Source organism: Gopherus evgoodei, chromosome 10 (genome assembly GCF_007399415.2).
Source record: "Gopherus evgoodei ecotype Sinaloan lineage chromosome 10, rGopEvg1_v1.p, whole genome shotgun sequence".
In the NCBI taxonomy this organism is placed as follows: domain Eukaryota; kingdom Metazoa; phylum Chordata; order Testudines; family Testudinidae; genus Gopherus; species Gopherus evgoodei.
In genome coordinates, this window is record NC_044331.1 from 60,483,888 (window position 1) to 60,503,756 (window position 19,869).

Below are 19,869 nucleotides of genomic sequence, written 5' to 3' on the forward strand. Positions count from 1 at the left end.
GTGCTAAGAGGTGTCAGTGTCTACTGAGGAAGATGGCTCCCTGTGCTGTCTATTAGAAGAGTTCTCTGCACACTGGCTCAGTACTAGAATCAGACAGAGCCTCAGCTGCACCCTTTGAGAGATACGAGTGTCCTTAGAGTAGGAGTAGGATTTAAGGGGCTGACCTACCCCGCCTCTGCATTTCCCTAGTGGGGGAAAGTGGCTTCTGCGGTGTCCTAGTCTCTAAAGGTGCTGCTTAAGCTGCAACAGTCACTGGCACAGCCTGGGATGCTGAGGCCAATGCACAAGGTGGGAGAAGCGGAACCTGTTGGCACTAGGGAGTATTCCATTAGAAGGCATTTCAGACATCTCTGTCTTTCCAAGACCTGCCTTTAAACACTGTACAACCTTACACTTTGAGACCTGGGTGTCTTACAGATGTCAAATGTCTGTCACTAGGGAGGAAAAGACCCCGGGCAAGTCTGGCAGGGCTTAAAGCCCAGGATCTTCTGCATAACCCCAAGTGCTAATGGACCACGAGCAGGGGTCCTAAAGAAAAGAGGCAGGGAAGGCTAACTCCAGTTCAAAACCCAACTGGGCTGAAACAAAATACGAATACCTAACCAAAGGGGAAAAACCAAGATTCAACTGCTGTGTGAAGCGAGGCGGGAGGCTAAGAACAGCAGGCAGGCAGGCAAGAGCATGCGTGTGCGCGCATCCTACAGCGTGGCAGGGATGTATACTTGAAGATTCTGGTTTTTACAACAGTTCAAACCCACTGCGTCTAGTTGTACAAATTGCCTAGGAAACATTCAGCCAACTGCAGTCAGATTACTATGTAAGCAGAAGATCCTTCCCTTATTTGATAGTAATCTGTGAGCAACAGCACCTGGAGGCTAAGAGTATTTTTATTTTATTTTGTTTGGATCCTTCATGAGATGGGCTAAATTTTCTCTGTGCCAAGTTCTGCTCAGCATGGGGGAGGCTTGTCAGGGAGCCAGTTCTGCCTCTCGAAGTTCTCAGGCACCGAAAGTGGCTTGCAAAGCAGCTTTAAATTCTACATAAGAACAGCCATACTGCGTCAGACCAATGGTCCATCTAGCCCCAGACCCTGCCTTCCAACAGTGGCCAATGCCAGGTGCAGGCCATCATCAACGGAACCATCCCCTGCCACTAAGGAAGAGCTTTAAGGCCTCCCATGCCAGTAGTGTGATGGTACCTTTCCTCCACTGCTCTGTGCTGTGCAGACACGAGGGCAGGGTCTGATGGTAACTCTGAAACCGAACCTTATGGCACAGCATTCGCTACTGAATTTGTTGATTGTCTGAGAACCAAGTCAGCAAACAGCAGACTCAAGAAATGAGGATGCTGCAGTAATGTGCCACACAGACTGAACAGGTGCTGGGTTCCATTTAACTGCTGTTCCTCAGGCAAAGGGCTGCAGATCCCTTACAAAGGAGATCCTTAAAGAAAAACTGACGTCATGGAGGTTAAGTGAATTTCTCTGCAGTCCCATGTTCTGATAAAATAAATTACAAACCAGGAAAGAAAAAGTACCTGGAAACACCAGCCCTCTGGGGCCTAGTTTTCTTCTGGCCCCTATAACTGAACTCCCCTGGGCGGGGGCTGAGGAATCTGTGCTGCTGGAGGCGAGAAGAGCAAGAGGCCTGGGACGATAGGCGCTTTCCACTAGACCTGCAGGGATTCCATAGTAAATTCTTGCTGTGAATATCCCTCACCTCCTCCCTTAGCTTAGCGGCTTACACAAAAGGCAGAACACCAGAGCCACCTGGCTTCCTTGTGTCTGGCTCTGGACCTAGGCCGGTCCCTGCAGAATCTTAAAAAAGTGCCTGAGTTTTCAGAGCCTGCTCTTCTCATGGGAACAATGTACAGGAACGAACGAACGAACGCACGCACTTCTAGACCCACTGTTTTAAAATGAGACCTACTATCAACCTTGAACCAGCGGGCTCTTGGAAACACTGGCATCTGTGTTCCTGGAGGGATAAATTAGTCCTCCTTGACATCCAAAAATAAGGAAAATAGTTACACCATTTTCTTAAAACCAACATCTCATTCAGAATAGTGTAGGCTATTGCTACTGAAGCTTTTAAATGCTACAATTGTAACCATTCATATTCTGTAAAGTGCTGTGCTGAGGGCCACAAAAGCCCTAAGTGGGCCAGACTGACCTCTACACAGGGCTGAAATTCACATGCGCTATTACATATCAAACCAAAGCAAGCACCATGTTTATAATCACCAACGTGGCTGTTCTACAAACACTGGTTTTTTTGTGTGCTGGGTCTTAAACGTCTTTTGCCTGAGGTAAATATAGGCTGCAGACAGCAGAAGTCTCATTGGTCATGACTGCGTTGCTCATAAATAAACAAGCTTTGCGATTCTCAAGTAAACACCTGGGAAAAAATACAGATTTTACTTAAACCTAAAGTCGTCTAATAAAATACACCAGAGGTGCTGAACAGCTAGGAAACTGTAAAGTTACTCATTTTCCAATACCCATAATTTGATATTGCATAGAAGTGATTATTGCAAACAACTTCACCACACCCTCTCTCTCTCTCACACACACACACACACACACACACACACACACACACACACACCCTACTTTTAATTAGTACTAGTCTTAAATACAGAATAAGTCATGAGTAAGTAGGCTGAAGATAACTTATCAATCAGTTATGAAATAAACTTTTATTGTGAAGGAAGCAGTGTATGCTAATCTACAATCTACAGCATATTAAACCCACAACAAATACAAGTTTAAAACTCAAAAGTAGTTTACAAGCTATTTAGTACAATATAGAAGAATTAAAAGTAAAACAAAACATCACAGTAATTATTAACCTTCACATTTCTTTTCTTTTAATCACTGTAGGTTGAAATTGCTTGAGACGTTTCACCTTTCTCTGTAAAATAGCATCTTCATGAATTCCACAACAGCACAAGTACTGATTGTTACTATAGTGAACAGGCAAATTCCAGATAACTAAGAGAAGAGAGTTTCATTCCAACCATTTTAATTTCTGCTCACTCGGGGGAGAAGGGAGGGTGTAAAGACAATGCTTCATTTGGAAAACTTATGGGGACAAGCAGTATCAGAGCTGGTGCAGAGTTACAAACAGTTACAATAGTTTGTCTGCATGAAAGCCAGCAGCAACAGAAGCGGAGAAGAGATTCTAGGTGGTGGTGGTGGTAGCACTATATACCACTGAGCAAGCTTTGCAGGAAAACATGACTGAAGAATCCACCTCAAGGCTTTATAACTCAAGCTACTAAATAATTCACGCAGCATTTTATATACAGTGATCTGAACATGGCAGAGTTCGCTTTTTCATAAGTGACGTGAATGTGTAAATGCTAACGAACCATGGTAGACACTAACTACTCTATCAAACATGGAGAGATGAAAAAAATCAAGGCAGTTTAAAGATTTCATTAAATTCAGGCACCATCAGAGGCTGTGAACCACTCCCACCTCTTGCTTTTCCACTGTGTAGTGTGAAGCAACCTACTTTTGTAACTACTGGCCTGTAAATCTGTTGCTAATCACCCATCAAGGCACACGAAGTAAATTCACAAACAACCCACATTTAATAAAGCTAACAATTCCACACTCCTGCAGCGAGCCAATTTGCAACTGTTCCACCTGACAGTTAACCAGAAGGTGCTGTCAAAACTGATAACTGTCAGATAAAGACTTTGTACAGCGTGCTTGTTATTTAGCTTATGAAGAAAAGAAATTGCAGCACTAAATGTCTCTCGCTCTCTCTTGAGTACATTTATGCAGAGACTTTTTAGCAGTATTCTGCTGACATTCTGCTGCCTGAGCATTCACCACATTTACAGAAATTTAGCCCAAGGGAACAATATGTTACAGGTAGATATTGGGTCTCTAAGCTATGTCCCTCAGTGCTGCCATTTTGATAGAAAATCTATCACTCCGATCTGTTTTAGTTAGAGTTCCTAACACCTTTGGGCAGCCACTATCAATCAGGTCACAGATCACAAAAGCAGACAAGCCCGGCATGGAAATTTCCTTAAGCTATTTTTTTCCTTTAGAGTTTGTATGTTGTTTTTAAGTATCGTGCCTATCGTTAGAATGGTAATTTGGCCAACGCTACCTTATTAACAATTTTCCCACTCAATATGCAAAATAGTCATTTGTCAGTCTCACGTGAAAGTCATTGTTGAGTGTCTTCAATGATACAGCTCCATGCAGGGTAACTTAGGAACTAATAACATGTCCTGACCAGGTCTCATGTTTTGTTCCAGGTGCTAGGTGAGTAATGACCACGTCTACAGCCTGCAGCTTCTCATTCTTAGGTGGAATAGAGCACATCTTGTAGGTGACTTCATCGCCAGCCACTAGAACATATTCTCCTTCAATACTGTTAAGGGAAAAACAAAACGGGAGGGGGGGGGGGGAACAGCTCCAGGTAAATGTATTCTGGCACTTGCAGAATAATTAGTTGTACCACCTCTGCTATTGCTCTGTAACAGCTGCTTCAGCACCTCTATAACCTGCACTTTTCTTTCACATTAAATTCCTATCTGTAGATCCCCAGGGCCTACCAGGCCTCTGACCTTTATCCTCTCTTTCTGGGAGCATACCCCATTAGTGCTCTGCCCTAAGCCTCCACGTTTTGCAAGGGAGAGTCCCATGGCTCTGCCCACACCAAGACTGGGGCTCTGGCTGCAAGACTCTGTTTCTTGCTGTGGTTTCTCCAGTGGGTCCGAAGGACTTTATGCCCCTGTTGGAGACTTACCCCTTTTGGGAAACCATACAACCGGCAGAAGTTTTGCAGCAACAAAGGGTGGCCTTCTCAAAACAAGCCGGCATTTATTAGTCCACTGACCACAGTACGGGAAGCCCCTGCCTCTAGCCCAGAGCATCCAGGACTCAATTTGCAGTACTGCACTGGGCAGCCAAGTTCTTATTACAGTGAGCTAACACCTCAGTGTCTTGTAGTTTCAAGCTGCAGTTATGCTGGTTCCACACGTTCAGCTGCCTGTCATTAAAAGTTAATGACTGATGGCTGTCCTCCACAGTATCTCCAAGGGCCACTCCATTCAGATGCTGAGGGTTCTTGAGCATTGCTTCCCACCAAGCCAGAGATTCCTATAGTCCATGTGACTCCTTCCCCAGGACCCTGTCCCAGGAAAGAAATTAACCCCTCCTCACGTAGTGAGGTGGGAAACTCTGTCACAGCTATTCGTCCAGAAATACAGATATTTCCCAGCTTTTTGCAGAGGGGGCAAGTGAGCATCACACCCAGAGGGGAAGAGTCTAATGCCGAACCAGCTGAATCAATGCCTCAAGTCAGAATTGTATGATTATTCCATGACATCACTGCAGGCTTCAGTTAAAGGTTGCCTAACCCTTAAATGTGCAGTTCTTACCTTAACTTGTTTGGATTTCTTTTAAGCATCATCTCCACTCCTAGATTTTGGGAGAATGACAACATCCCTGTGATTATGTTAACCCTTAAGTTACTGAGATTGAATTCTCAACCTTAATTCTCTCTTAACATTTTTGGTGAGAGAACAGAATGGACACCAAAATTAATATACAAGGGAGTGTCAAATGCCTTAGAGTTCTTTCCCTAGAGTTCCCCTAACCCTAAAAATTCCAAACGTGGGCCTCATGGAACAGTCAAATGCTGAGCCACTTTCAGCTTCCACTGACGACACTCACTCCCTTTATCTCTTATTAATCAGTAGCGTTAAGGTGGGTACAAAGGCCCTCAGAGCAAGTACACCCAAGCTGCATAGTCAGCTCATTAACTGGTAGCTGTTTACTGAATGCAATCCAAGCAGAACTCAACTGAAAATAATGCATCTCCTCCTCCTATATCCCAATAGCAGGGTCAGCCATACAGAACATTAAAGGTTACTAACTCTCCACATTTTCACTGACTGCTACTAACTTTTGCAAGGACCCTCCTCCCTGCCCCCCAGCAGCCTGCCTCTAACAGAGCAAACATAACAGGAAGCTGGGCTAAGAGCTCAGAAGAAGCTTTTCGCCCTTGAAGGCTGTGAGAGCCCAAGTGATTAATAATACTTGTGTAGCCAACTCTCAGCCACACATTCTCCTATCGCATAGGTTTAAAAAACTAGCTGCAGAAAAGCTCCTCTTTCCCACGGGAATACAACTCCAGACAGAGAAGCATGAAGCAAAACAGTCAACACAGGGCCTCTGCAGAAGCAATCCCTGCGTAAAATCAGCCTTTTACAGCAATGAGAAATGGCAACATAAGGCAGAAAAAGCTTTCCCAGGGGAAAGTTAAGTAAAGTCTTCCATTACGATTTAATACCAGCTCCACCAAATTCAATGCACCTTCCCCACATAGCCTGATCCAACTGATCTTTACCTCCCCTGGCTCCCGGCTGCCCTCCCAACCCAAGCTGCATCCAACTCAGTGGTGGATTAATGCATGGGCCTATGCCCAGGGGCTCTGGCCAATTTGGGGGCCACCACAGGAGCACCGGAACCTGGGTAGAGGTGGGGGGGGCGCCAGTTCCAGCACTAGTGGCCCCGCCCCTGCTCCTCTTCCCCCAGCCCCGCCCCCCTGCCCAGGACAGAAGCCGGATCTGAGCCATGATAAGAGCTGCCCAGGGATTCCGGTTCGCTGTGGGGAGCCCTGGACAGGGGCCCAAGAGCAGCCCCCGGCCCATGTCTCTGCCCTCCCTGCAGCATGCCTCTTAGGGCCCCATGGGGGGGGCCTTACGGGGGGCGGTGGCGGAAGGGGAGAGAGTTCTTTGTGTCCAGGGCCCCAGTAAATCTTAATCCACTTCTGATCACACTAACCATATGATTATTTGAGACTTGACAGTACCCACCTCCTGACTCCAGGAGCTTGCTGTAGAGAGTGGGTACAAGCAGCTTCTTGAAAGCAGAGACTACTGAGACTACCCTCAGCGGAACCACTGGAAGTGCTCAAAAGAAATGGCTACCACCCCTCCAGCATCCAGTCTGCCTTGTAGCCTTTAGATCCCAAACAGTTCCACTGTGACCCAATAAAACACTCTTGCTATGTACGTGGCAGTACAAGCCGCTCCCAGGGGCTTAGATACAAATGTGAGAGGTCCTGACTATCAATGCAGCATCACAGCACTACCACAGTGCTACCAGGCACCAGAAAGCCAAAGTCCCAGTGTCAAAGGGTTAATCAGAACATCACTGGAGAACAATAGGTGCTGTGGGAAAATGCAGAGACTGAGCTAATGAGCACTGACAGACCAGCTGATGCAGCTTTTGTGGCTGCTCTTCAGCTAGGGGTATTAATCTACATTGTAATTTAACTCCTGCAGCTGGCCTGTGTGGGGCTTGGGCTATGGGGCTATAAAACTACAGTGTAAACATTCAGCCTCAGGCTGGCGCCCAAGCTCTAGGACCCCACACACACACACCTTGCTGGTCCCAGAGCTAGCCCAAGCTTGAACATCTATACTGAAATTTTATAGCCCCGCAGCCCGTATCAGCTGACACAGGCCAGCCATAGAGGTTTTACTGCAGTGCAGCCATACTCTTGGAGGTGGTAAGCCTGATATGAATCGGCTTGAGTCATTCAGACAGAAGTCTCATGTTCCACTCATCACTACTCGTCTGGGGATGGCACGTTTACAATAAGTACCTGAGATGAACATAACTTACGTGAGTACCTAAAGGACTCAGCACTGGGCCATGCTATCCCAGAAGTAGTCTAGGCACAATGGTGAATGCCAGTTGCCCATAAGATGTAACAAATCAGTAGCTATGCTATAACTCCACTGTCACACCATATCATGCATGTGCATGAGGAACAAACCTGAGGACCATCAGCTCCCAACAGCCCACAGGCTTCTACTATTTGGGCTAATGGAGAATCCTCGTTAGCTATTACTGGCAACAAAACTCACACTCTCTTTTGTCCTTCAGTGTCCCTGGGGCCTAGAGATGCACCTGAACAGACCAAATGCCGTTCAATGAAGGGCACTCGTGCCAGGGGTGGCTCTAAGTATTTTGCCCCATGGCAGTCAGGCAGCTTTCAGCAGCGTCCCTGCGGGAGGTGCTGGTAAGGCAGATTCAGTGGCGTGCCTGCGGGAGGTCCGCCGGCCACGCGCCTTTGGCATACCCACCACCGAAACTGCCGGACCAGCAGACTTCCCGCACGCATGCCGCCAAAGGCAGCCTGACTGCCACCCTCATGGCCATCGGCAGGCCGCCCCCCATGGCTAGCCGCCCCAGGCTCACGCTTGGAGCGTGGTGCCTGCAGCCGCCCCTGACTGGTGCACAGCCACTAAACACACACAGCCCCCTGGTGAGGGACTCCAGGCGACAATAAAATACTTAAAACAGTGACCAAAAACATAAACATAAGAAAAGATATGGCCAACCTGTGCCAGTGGAAGCAATGGAGCAAAGAGCAGTGAGGCATTCTTTTCCATGGGGCTTCACACACACTCTGCCAGCTGCAGACAACGATTTATAAAGCAACAGCTGCAGAGTTAGAAAGGTTTGGAAACAAAGCAGCATCTATTCGTCTCTACAGCCAAACGCACCACCGTCTCACTGACACACGCACGCTAGGTGTCGAGAGCGTACGGTCAGATCACTGTTTTATAGGCTTCTACCCAAACTGGTGCCATTCCCAAGCACTGTCGTCAGTTTGGCTGAAGGAGCTGCTACACGGATAGGTGTCAGCTTTGGCTTTAAAAACTTTTCTGAACACAGGTGACATCGATCTAAAAACTGCACGGTGAGGCATTAAAAAGGGACACTGACAACTATCCTTAGCCTGAAAGGATTTGAACGGTCTCCTGCAGCGCTGTGAACCCTGAACACAGCGCAACATGCTAAGTACATGAGTAATGGAGCAAGCAGTCCAGTCTCTTGTGTTCTTGTCCAAGCAGAGTTTAAAAAAAAAAAAAAATGACAGACTGGCCTCAGTGGTAACAATTATTGGTTTACTGTTTTGTACTGATGTTTGACTAGTGATAAAATCTGAACAACACATATAGTTACATGTATGTGGCTAGCTCTCAAGATGAAAGGGAAACAGGTGCACTTTAACAGAAAGTTCTTCCTAATAATCCAGAGCATGTGCACCGACATGCACATAACATGAGAGCTGCACCTGCCTGCAGGGCAGACTATGTCTTAGGGAGAAGTGCGAAAGGGATGGGTACAGAGGTTGACGGTTATGCTCTCCATCAGGGCTTTGGAGCGGAGCCGGAGCTGGAGCATGGAGCAGCTCCGGAGCAGTGGAGCTGCAGGTTTTTGCCTGGAGCTGGAGCAGAGCCAGAGCACAGCTCCAAAGCCCTGCTCTCCATTACCATGTTATCTTTTCTATCCACACAGCTATTCGCCCACTGGGCGCCCACACAGAGAACAAGAAGCTGGCATCACTGTAATCCATAAATTGTGAGTTTAATAAAGCTGGACTTAACTTAAAAGAGCTTGGGTCAGAGTAATTAACCCAATGGGCAAGGCTAGCTGCCTTGGCATGCTGGTGACCGTGTTCCAAAATGGGGGTGTCTGTGAGCACGCCCAGCCAGTAAGAACAGCAAGTGCCCAGCCTGCGTGCTGAGCGTTTTTACAGTGGGCTGTCCTTAGAGCCCTGGCACCATCGTCCAGTTTCAGTTTGTTCTACACTACTGTTAGTAAGAGAGGCAGGAAATGTTTGAGCATTATGTTGACTGCATCAATTTTGTGTTTTTCTAACCTTATACAAGCCAACATGCTGGGAGACTGAAGTTTATGAGAAAAATCTCACTCCACCCTAGAAAGGCTCTAAGTGCTTCCTCCCTCTAATGCTTCTCTGCCTCACATCTTCCCCTTCCTGTTGACGTAAAGTTACTTGATCAAAAACAGGACAGAACAGTCCTTTTGAACCAGCAAGAATGGCCCAGGGCTGCAGACAGACTTCATTTCTCACACACTGATGCACTTGGCTTCCTACTGAATGGAGATTCTTTCCCCTGCATCTTCTCTCTGCGTGTCTCGCTGGATACAGCAATGTTAACTCTGTGTCCACAGTACACAAACAGGTTGCAAAACACCGGACAGAGAATTGCTCCTGCCTTGTGATATGGTTAAATGATGTTTTGATGTTAAAGAGCAAGCAACATTCGAGCTGGAGTAGTCTCTCCATTGGTGACAAAAAGAAAACTGTATAGCTATGGGAAAGATGACAAATCAGCAGTAGAGAGGGAGTGGAAAAACGCATTGAGTGATGGAGTCTAAGATGAAGGGATAATTCAGAGGTTGTTTTGAAACTCTTCTTTGAGTTACAGGAGGGGGCAATAAACTTAGTTTTGCAAATCAAGTGGACTTGAAGAGATCAGATAAACTAAGCGAGAAGAATCAAAGTGTTTCAGTATATGATAGCTATTTTCTTTCTGACTATGCTTGCATAAATGCAACTCAGATTATAGATGTAATCTAGCAGAGGATCTGCTAGGAGGATAAAACAACGATGTCTTGTTCTTATGGACTGATGAATATTTGAAAATAAGGCTGAGTTTGTCCAAAGCCACTTAAGGGATTTGGACACCAACTGCCTTTAATTGTAAATGTAAATTGAATTCTGTATCTAAATCCCTTAGGGTACTTTGAAAATCTCAGCCAAAAATATTAAGATAGAAAATGTAGTCCCTGACTCAGCGTAGAACCGAGAGAATGTATATTGAGTTTTATGCTATCCAGCAACTCTCATTTCCCATCACAACACCAATGTGATGATTGTGAGAATCTTATACTGCATTATTTTTAGGGAGGCCTGCACGTGAATCGAAGGAAGGGCTCTTATTAAGAAATTGTCTAAATATGGAATGTTAAAGGCTCACAGTCGCTATTCGTATCAGTAAGGCTCTAGTTAGCTCTCCAGGGACAAAGACAAGGTCAAAGGGAAACCTTTTAGTATAAGCTTTCAGTATGTTCAAAATATGTCAGAAGGAACAATCCTGCATGGCAGAGAGCTGTCCTAGATAGCTAGTTTCCATGCTTCTAAGTTCTATGTATCTTGCACACTTTGTAACACTCATTTAATACCCCTACAACACTAATATTTTTATTGAGTAGCAAGACATGAGAGACCAGTAGAGCTACCCTGGATTATCAACCCTGAATGCCTTCGTACAACTTCAGTCCCAGGCAAACAGCTCCAATCTTGCAATCAACAAAAGAAGGGATGACCAAACAAGGGGCCATGGAAGCCATGGAAGAGAAAAAGAGAGTTGCCCAATCCACCTTCCTTAATGGAGTCTGAGCCAACCACACAAACAGAAATCTTGGAATTTTTGAGGGATTTCTGCCCTATCACCTGTGAAGCAGACCCTGCACCTGGGGAAGGTTAGATAAGAACAACAGAGTCCCCTGCTAAATAATCAATGCTTCGTTCTACAAGCCACAATTCCAAAGAAACCTATGCTAGATGCCACTGAATAAAGCCACAACCCCTGGAAAGCTCCAAATGGTACCAAGCAACAGTCTCTATAGACATATCTCACCCTGATTCCCAGCTCTTGATGTCAGCTCTCTAGCGAACAGATTGTCCATGTCCTGATATTCAGAACCATCTGTGAGACTGACCCTAGCTACCAAAGAGAACACTTGTTCCATGTCAGTTCCATCCCAGCTTTGTAACAGCGACATTGAACTAGAAGCAGGAAAGTGATGACCGAGAGCAGAAAACTCATGAGCACGAAAGACAGAACTTTCACGGGATGAGTGCCTAGATTATAGAGCAAGCTCTGCATGTACACGTCTGAGGTGGGGTTGCATCATGAGGCCACCTGCAAGATGAAATCCAGGCAGCCACATTCTTAAGCAGCGCACCACACAGAGAACACGACACCAGTGCTCAACCATGGTTTTGGCTTACGGCTACCTGAGTCGCTGCCTGTTTGCTATCCTGTCTTTGGACCAAGCCACAGAATTGTCAGGCCCCAGGACATGCCACAAAAAAAAGACGGTTACTCACCTTTGTAACTGTTGTTCTTCGAGATGTGTTGCTCACATCCATTCCAGTTAGGTGTGCGCGCCGCGCGTGCACGTTCGTCGGAAACTTTTTTACCCTAGCAACTCCAGTGGGCCGGCAGGTCGCCCCCTGGAGTGGCGCCGCCATGGCGCCCAATATATATCCCTGCCGGCCCGCCCGCTCCTCAGTTCCTTCTTGCCGGCTACTCCGACAGTGGGGAAGGAGGGCGGGTGTGGAATGGATGTGAGCAACACATCTCGAAGAACAACAGTTACAAAGGTGAGTAACCGTCTTTTCTTCTTCGAGTGATTGCTCACATCCATTCCAGTTAGGTGAATCCCAAGCCATACCTAGGCGGTGGGGTCGGAGTGAGAAGTCGCGGCACGGAGCACTGCAGTTCCGAAGGCCGCATCCTCCCTCGACTGCTGGACCAGGGCGTAGTGGGAAGCAAAGGTGTGGACCGATGACCAGGTCGCTGCCCGACAGATTTCCTGGATGGGCACGCGGGCGAGGAAAGCCAGCGACGACGCCTGCGCCCTGGTAGAATGCGCAGTCACACGGCCCGTAGGGACATGGGCCAAGTCATAACAGGTCCTGATACAGGACGTAACCCAAGAGGATACCCTCTGGGAGGAGATAGGAAGCCCTTTCATACGCTCTGCTACCGCCACGAAAAGCTGGGGGGATTTTCGGAAGGGCTTAGTCCTCTCTATGTAGAACGCGAGAGCCCTACGGACATCCAGCGAGTGGAGCTGCTGCTCCCTGCCTGAGGAGTGAGGTTTTGGGAAAAAAACCGGAAGGAAAATCTCTTGGTTGACGTGGAAGGCTGAGACCACCTTGGGCAGAAAAGCAGGGTGTGGTCTCAGCTGCACCTTGTCCTTGTGGAAGACCGTATATGGGGGGTCTACCACAAGAGCTCGGAGCTCCGACACCCGTCTAGCTGAGGTGATAGCCACTAGAAAGGCAGTTTTCCAAGAGAGGTAGAGCAGGGAGCAAGTAGCTAACGGCTCAAAGGGGGGCCCCATGAGCCGGGACAACACCAGGTTAAGATCCCAGGTTGGAGCAGGGGGACGGACGTTAGGGAATAAACGTTCCACCCTTTCAGGAATCTCGACACCGTCGGGTGAGAAAAAACGGAGCGACCGTCCGCACCCGGGTGAAAGGTGGAGATAGCTGCTAGGTGGACTCGCAACGACGATAAGGCCAGACCTTGCCCTTTGAGGGACCAAACGTAGTCTAAGATTTCGGTTATCGAAACTTCCATAGGGCGGAGATTTCTCTCTACACACCAACAGGAGAAGCGCTTCCATTTCGCCGAATATGTGGCTCTTGTGGACGGTTTCCTGCTGCTCAAGAGCACCTCTCTCACAGGCGTGGAGCAGCGCAGCTCGGAACCAGTCAGCCACGCAGGAGCCACGCCGCTAGGTGCAGCGACTGCAGGTCTGGGTGACAGAGGGTCCCGTGGTCCTGGGTAATCAGGTCCGGATGAAGGGGCAGGGGAACTGGGTCAGCTATGGCCAAGTCCAGCAGCATGGTGTACCAGTGCTGCCTGGGCCATGCCGGGGCCACCATGATCACGAGAGCCCTGTCTCTGCGCACCTTCAGGAGGACCTTGTGGACCAGAGGGAACGGGGGAAACGCATAGTACAGGTGGGTCGACCACTGGATGAGGAAGGCATCCGCTATCGACCCCGGCTCCCTGCCCTGAAAGGAGCAGAACGCTTGGCACTTCCTGTTCCCCTTGGACGCGAAGAGGTCCACCCGGGGATAACCCCACCTCCGGAAAATGGAGAGAGCGACGTCCGGGCGAAGGGACCACTCGTGTGACAGGAAGGATCTGCTTAATCGATCCGCCAGCGTGTTCCGTACTCCAGGGAGGAAGGAAGCCCTGAGGTGAATGGAGTGGGCTACGCAAAAGTCCCAGAGTCGTATCGCCTCGTGGCACAGGGAGGAGGACCTGGTGCCGCCCTGCTTGTTGATATAGTACATGGTCGTCGTGTTGTCCGTGAACACGGCGACACAACGACCCTGAAGCTGATGACAGAACGCTTGACAAGCAAGGCGGACCGCTCTCAACTCCCGCATGTTGATGTGTAGCCCCACCTCCTCCTGGGACCACAGGCCCTGTGTCCGCAGGGCCCCTAGGTGGGCCCCCCAGCCTAGATCTGAGGCATCCGTTGTCAGGGATACCGAGGGCTGAGAGGGGTGGAAGGGAAGACCCGCACATAATACGGACTGGTCTAGCCACCAGCCGAGAGAATCTAAGACCTTCTGGGGGATTGTGACTAACATGTCTAACGGTTGCCTTGCCGGCCTGTAATGACTGATAAGCCACAGCTGGAGAGGCCTCATGTGGAGCCGAGCGTAGTCGGTCACAAAGGTGCACGCCGCCATGTGGCCTAACAGGGTTAGACATGTCCTCACTGACGTCAATGGGGCTGACCGCAAACGTTGAACGATCGCCGCCATGGTCTGAAACCGTTGCAGAGGCAGGGAGGCCCTGCCCACAGTGGCGTCCAGGACGGCCCCGATAAATTCCACCTTCTGCGTGGGCCTCAGGGTGGACTTGTCTGTGTTTATCAAGAGGCCCAGACTTGCAAACATGCCGGTGATCACGCAGACATGGCTGTTGACCTGCTGTTCCGACGTGCCCCGAATCAACCAGTCGTCCAGATAAGGGAACACGTGGACACGGTTGCGCCGAAGATGCGCCACGACAACTGCCATGCATTTTGTAAACACCCTCGGGGCCGTGGACAGGCCGAATGGGAGGACTGCAAACTGATAATGAAGAGCCCCCACAACGAAGCGGAGAAAGCGTCTGTGGCGTGGCCAAATGGCAATGTGGAAATATGCGTCCTGCATGTCGAGGGCGGCGTACCAGTCTCCCGGATCCAGGGATGGAATAATGGTCCCCAGGGATACCATGCGGAACTTCAACTTCACGAGGTATTTGTTGAGTTCTCGCAGGTCGAGGATAGGCCTGAGGCCCCCCTTGGCCTTGGGGATCAGAAAGTAGCGGGAATAAAACCCCTTGCCTTTCTCGTTTTCCGGAACCGCCTCTATAGCTCCTTTGCTGAGGAGCGTCTGCACCTCCTGCCGAAGGAATTGCTCGTGAGAGGGGTCCCTGAAGAGGGACGAGGAAGGAGGGCGGGAAGGAGGAAATGAAACAAACTGCAGGCGGTATCCCGTCTGCACCATGCTCAAGACCCAGCGGTCCGATGTTATTTGGGACCACGCCGGGAGGAAAAACGAAAGGCGGTTGGAAAACGGGGGGGAAGGATCCATAGGGGAAACTGTTACCGCGCCCTCGGGCGCACCTTCAAAATGAAGGCTTAGGACCAGGCGGGGGTTTTGAGGAGCCTTGGTTCTGCCCCCCTTGGTTCCCCGACTGTCTGCGCCTTCCGTTCCTGCCGCGGAGCCTGTAAAGGTCCTGCCGCTGGCGGAACTGGGAAAACGGCCTACGTTGCTGCTGTTGTTGCGACCTAAAGGGTCTACGCTGCGTCACGGGGGTGTGCATCCCGAGGGACCGCATAATAACCCGGTTGTCTTTTAGACTCTTGAGTCTGGGGTCTGTCTTATCAGAAAACAGGCCCTGGCCTTCGAAAGGAAGGTCCTGTATGGTATGCTGGAGCTCCGGCGGAAGTCCGGAAACCTGCAGCCAGGAGATGCGACGCATCGTAACTCCTGACGCGAGGGTACGGGCAGCCGAGTCCGCAGCGTCCAAGGAGGCTTGTAAGGCCGTGCGTGCGACCTTCTTGCCTTCGTCCAAGATGGCCGCAAACTCTTGGCGAGCATCCTGTGGCAGCAGCTCCTTAAATTTGTCCACTGCCACCCAGGAATTAAAGGCATATCTGCTCAGCAGGGCCTGCTGGTTGGAGACCCTGAGCTGCAGCGCCCCAGCCGAATACATCTTACGGCCAAGGAGGTCCACCCGCCTGGCTTCTCTGGATTTGGGGGCTGGGGCCTCCTGGCCGTGACGCTCCCTATCGTTCACTGATTGCACCACCAGTGAACCCGGAGTCGGGTGTACATGGAGATATTCGTATCCCCTAGAAGGGGCCATGTACTTCCTCTCGACCCCTTTCGCTGTCGGAGGGATGGAGGCCGGGGACTGCCAGATGGTATTGGCGTTGGCCTGGATGGTCCGTATGAAGGGCAGGGCGACCCTGGTGGGAGCATCAGAAGAGAGGATGGTTACAATTGGATCCTCTATCTCCAAGACCTCCTCTGCCTGCAGACTCAGATTTTGAGCCAAGCGCCTGAGGAGGTCTTGGTGCGCCCTGAGATCCAGCGGGGGGGGACTGTTGGAGGAGGTACCCGCCACCGCCTCATCCGGGGAGGAGGAAGATGAGACCCCAGGCACGAGAGTGTCTAACTGAGGGTCTTCCTCAGCCCTCGCCTCTGCCTCCGGAGCCGCAGCGGAGTCCTGCTGCTTGGACCCTTCCTCCCCTTCCGGGGAGGGAGGGGGGCGAGACAACGAGGCTTCAGGGGCCCTACGCTCCGCAGTCGCCGGTCTAGCAGGGAGCTGCTGGGGGCCCTGGGCCTGATGGTATGCCCAGGGTGTCCAGAATCCCCACTGTTGTGGGCCTTGGTCCTGCAGCGGCGGATCACCGAACAGCGCCGCCTGCCTGTCGGTGCCCAGCGCATACCCGCTGTCCGTCTGGGAAGATACGGACGGCTGTCTCGAGGGCCATGGTGGGGCCGACCCTGGATGGTAAGGGTCTGCGCGGGCCGGCACGGAGGATCGTCTCGGTGCCGGGGACCGGTGCCGGGAGTCATATCGGTGCCGGGATCGGGATCGGGACCGGGATCTGTCACGGTGCCGGGATCCTGATCGGTACCGGGCGCCGCTTCGGTGCCGGGACCTGCCACCAGCTCGGTGCCGGGAGGTCGACCGGGACCTGCCACCAGCTCGGTGCCGGGAGGTCGACCGAGACCGGGACCTGCCACCAGCTCGGTGCCGGGAGGTCGACCGGTGCGGCGAGTAGCGTCGGGACCCGCTCCTGGAATCGCGGTGCCGGTGTGGACGACTGGAGCCTGACCGCGACCGTCTCGATGTCGACCAGTGCCGCGAGTGCGACCGGTACCGCTGAGGGGAGCGGTGCCGGGACTGCGAGCGGCGTCGGGATCTGGAGCGCCCAAGACGTCGGGACCTGGATCGTGAACGACTGCCTCTGGGCGGTGCCGATATCATGGGCTTGCCTCTGGACACGACCCGCACCGGAGGTACCGGGGGTGGCAGCCGAGTGGGCTCAGTCAGGGCAATAAGGTCCCGAGCCGAGGCGAAGGTCTCTGGTGTGGACGGGACCACTATCTCAACCCCAGATCTCATGGGGGAGCTCGGCGGTACCGGATTCAACGGACCCGCCGGGCCCGGAGTCAACGGTGCTGACGGTGCCGGCGGCGCCACGGCCGATGTCGAGGCCGGGCGCTCTAGCCGGGTCTTCCTGGCCGGAGTATCAGACTTCGACGGCCTTGGCTCTGACTCCAGTGCCGGAGAGGGTCGGTGCCGAGGAGTCTTCTCGGTGCCGGAGCGATCCGGTGCCGGTGCCGATACCACGGCCTGCGAAGCCGTCGGGTCAAGTGCCGCCTCCATTAGGAGAGTTCGGAGCCTTTGATCCCTCTCCTTCTTTGTCCTCGGCTTAAAGGCCTTACAGATGCGGCACTTGTCGGATCTGTGCGATTCCCCGAGGCACTTCAGGCACGCTTCGTGGGGATCGCTGGTAGGCATGGGCTTCTTGCAGGCCGCACACTGCTTGAAGCCCGGCGAAACAGGCATGAGCCTGGCGCCGGGTGCCGGGAAGGGCTAAGCCCCCGGCGAAGAACTACTTAACAACTATTTAACTTAACTATCTACTTAACCAACTAATTAACAACTATAATGGACTAGAGATGAACGATAGATAAACGATAGAGAACTAGGAGAGCTAGGGACGTGGAGGACAGCTATGCCGCGCTCCACAGTTCCAACGACCGACACGGCGGTAAGAAGGAACTGAGGAGCGGGCAGGCCGGCAGGGATATATATTGGGCGCCATGGCGGCGCCACTCCAGGGGGCGACCTGCCGGCCCACTGGAGTTGCTAGGGTAAAAAAGTTTCCGACGAACGTGCACGCGCGGCACGCACACCTAACTGGAATGGATGTGAGCAATCACTCGAAGAAGAACTCATCTTTTCTATTGACTACTTGGGGTGCATCAGACAAAGGGTCCAGGGTTGGGCTATTATGAACATCACTATGGGCACATACTGTTGTAGTTTTCAATGGGAAGCCCACTTTGCATTAGTATTATGTGAATTTCCTGACCCAAACTGAGAGGAGGGAAAATACATGAATGGCAAAAAAAACCTATGGAGAATCCTGCTCACTAATTTGCTCATTTCCATACCCCTCCAAATAACATTGAATGATTTGTTCCCTCTCTTCCCGTAGGAGCTAGTTCTACCTGCCCTAACAGCTCCTGCTTTGGATATTTCAGTATACCAATGGAAGTAAATCATCGGACTGGCAGGGTGGGAAGAAGAGACACTGAAGCCCCGGGCTAGGCAAAGCCACAGCCTGGCTTCAAAACTAGCAATGGACTCAAGTCAGAACAACCACATCTGGATTTTCAACAACCCCAAGATTCAGGTGGGCAGAGGGATAAGACGACAGGAGGTCTGACTGGGGAATATTGTTCAGGACCATCTCCTTTTAAAGTGTAACATGGGCAGGGCCGTGCAGAGCAGCTCCCTGCTTCCTTTTCCCACTCAAAATGTCACTTGGGCTATTCAAATTATAAAATCCAACCTATGAATCAGCTCGTGTTTCACAGAGCAGAGAAATGGGAGCGAGAGGTGTCTAAAACAAGCTATAAAAATCCAAAGGGATGCCTGGTCCACCTTTGGGCATGTTCATACGGCATGGCAATGGGATGGCAACTCCATGAAATCATAGTTTAACATGAACAGATTTCATTACTGTGCACAGCAACAGGTAGTATGTAGCCATTTATAACACTTGTGTTGTACAACGCATCACTTCAGCTCACTGCTGAGTCCTCATTTTTTGCTTCCATAGCAATTTTGAGTGCTCAATCAAACATTATGAACTGTGCACTTGGCGAAACCCCTGCTAATACAAATACTTCAAACTTGAAAAGCAGTGAGAAAGACCAAGGCCAGGTTCGGTGCTTTAAGTGGAATCACACCATAGCATAAGCCTGGTAGCTCTTTGTCGTTTAAGAGATATGGTCACATTTGCCTGGCTTACCTCAGTGAGGTTCTAAACTGGCAGATTCCAATAAGCAAAGAAACATTCTCCATTCCAAAGCAATTTCAGAGCTATTGCACTGCGAGTTTTCCTGGGGGCTGAAACTTCGATTCTTTTGCTGGAATATTCACTTTCAATTCTGTCCCTCAGCTCAGAAATAAACTCACCTTTTGGAGAAAAATTACTACTTCTCATGTGTCTCCAATACATGATTTTATACACAACTCCACAGGAACAAGAACAACCAAGGAGTGTTGAGGTAAGATGCTGGCCTTGCAACTCAACTGACAGCAAGTCAAAGAGGAATTTGAAAAAAACAATTCCTATATTCCTGCCAAAGAACCTGGAAGGGTAACAGAAGCAATGTCTGATTTCTTTCATGCAACACAAATATGACATGGACATATCTGGGTGCAAAAGAAGGATGTCATGGCCCAAAGTAAAACTCTTGCTTTTCAGTAATCTCTTCTGATCACATATGTATGAATGCGTGGCCTGAGATGGAAATGCATCCCTATTTACAAACTGTTTCCGGCTAACATAGCATCCTTACTTATGGACGTAACAAACCTAGTTCTTCCAGAATGCATGCCCCAGTACGTTAGGAAACTACAGCAAGCCGGGGAACTCTGCAAGGCCTGTGTATG

At 50.3% G+C, this 19,869-nt stretch overlaps 1 protein-coding gene across 2 annotated transcripts in view; it reads right to left on the bottom strand.

Annotated features, from left to right (window-relative positions):
* Nucleotides 1–2,678: 2,678 nt before the first annotated feature.
* The window catches only part of CARHSP1 (calcium regulated heat stable protein 1), a 64,107-nt gene continuing 46,916 nt past the window's right edge, over nt 2,679–19,869 (bottom strand). For both annotated transcript variants that reach the window (XM_030578733.1, XM_030578732.1), the window contains exon 4: nt 2,679–4,394. In XM_030578733.1, the coding sequence (XP_030434593.1) occupies nt 4,232–4,394 (163 nt within the window). In that variant the 3' untranslated portion in view covers nt 2,679–4,231. The remainder of the gene's footprint in view (nt 4,395–19,869) is intronic.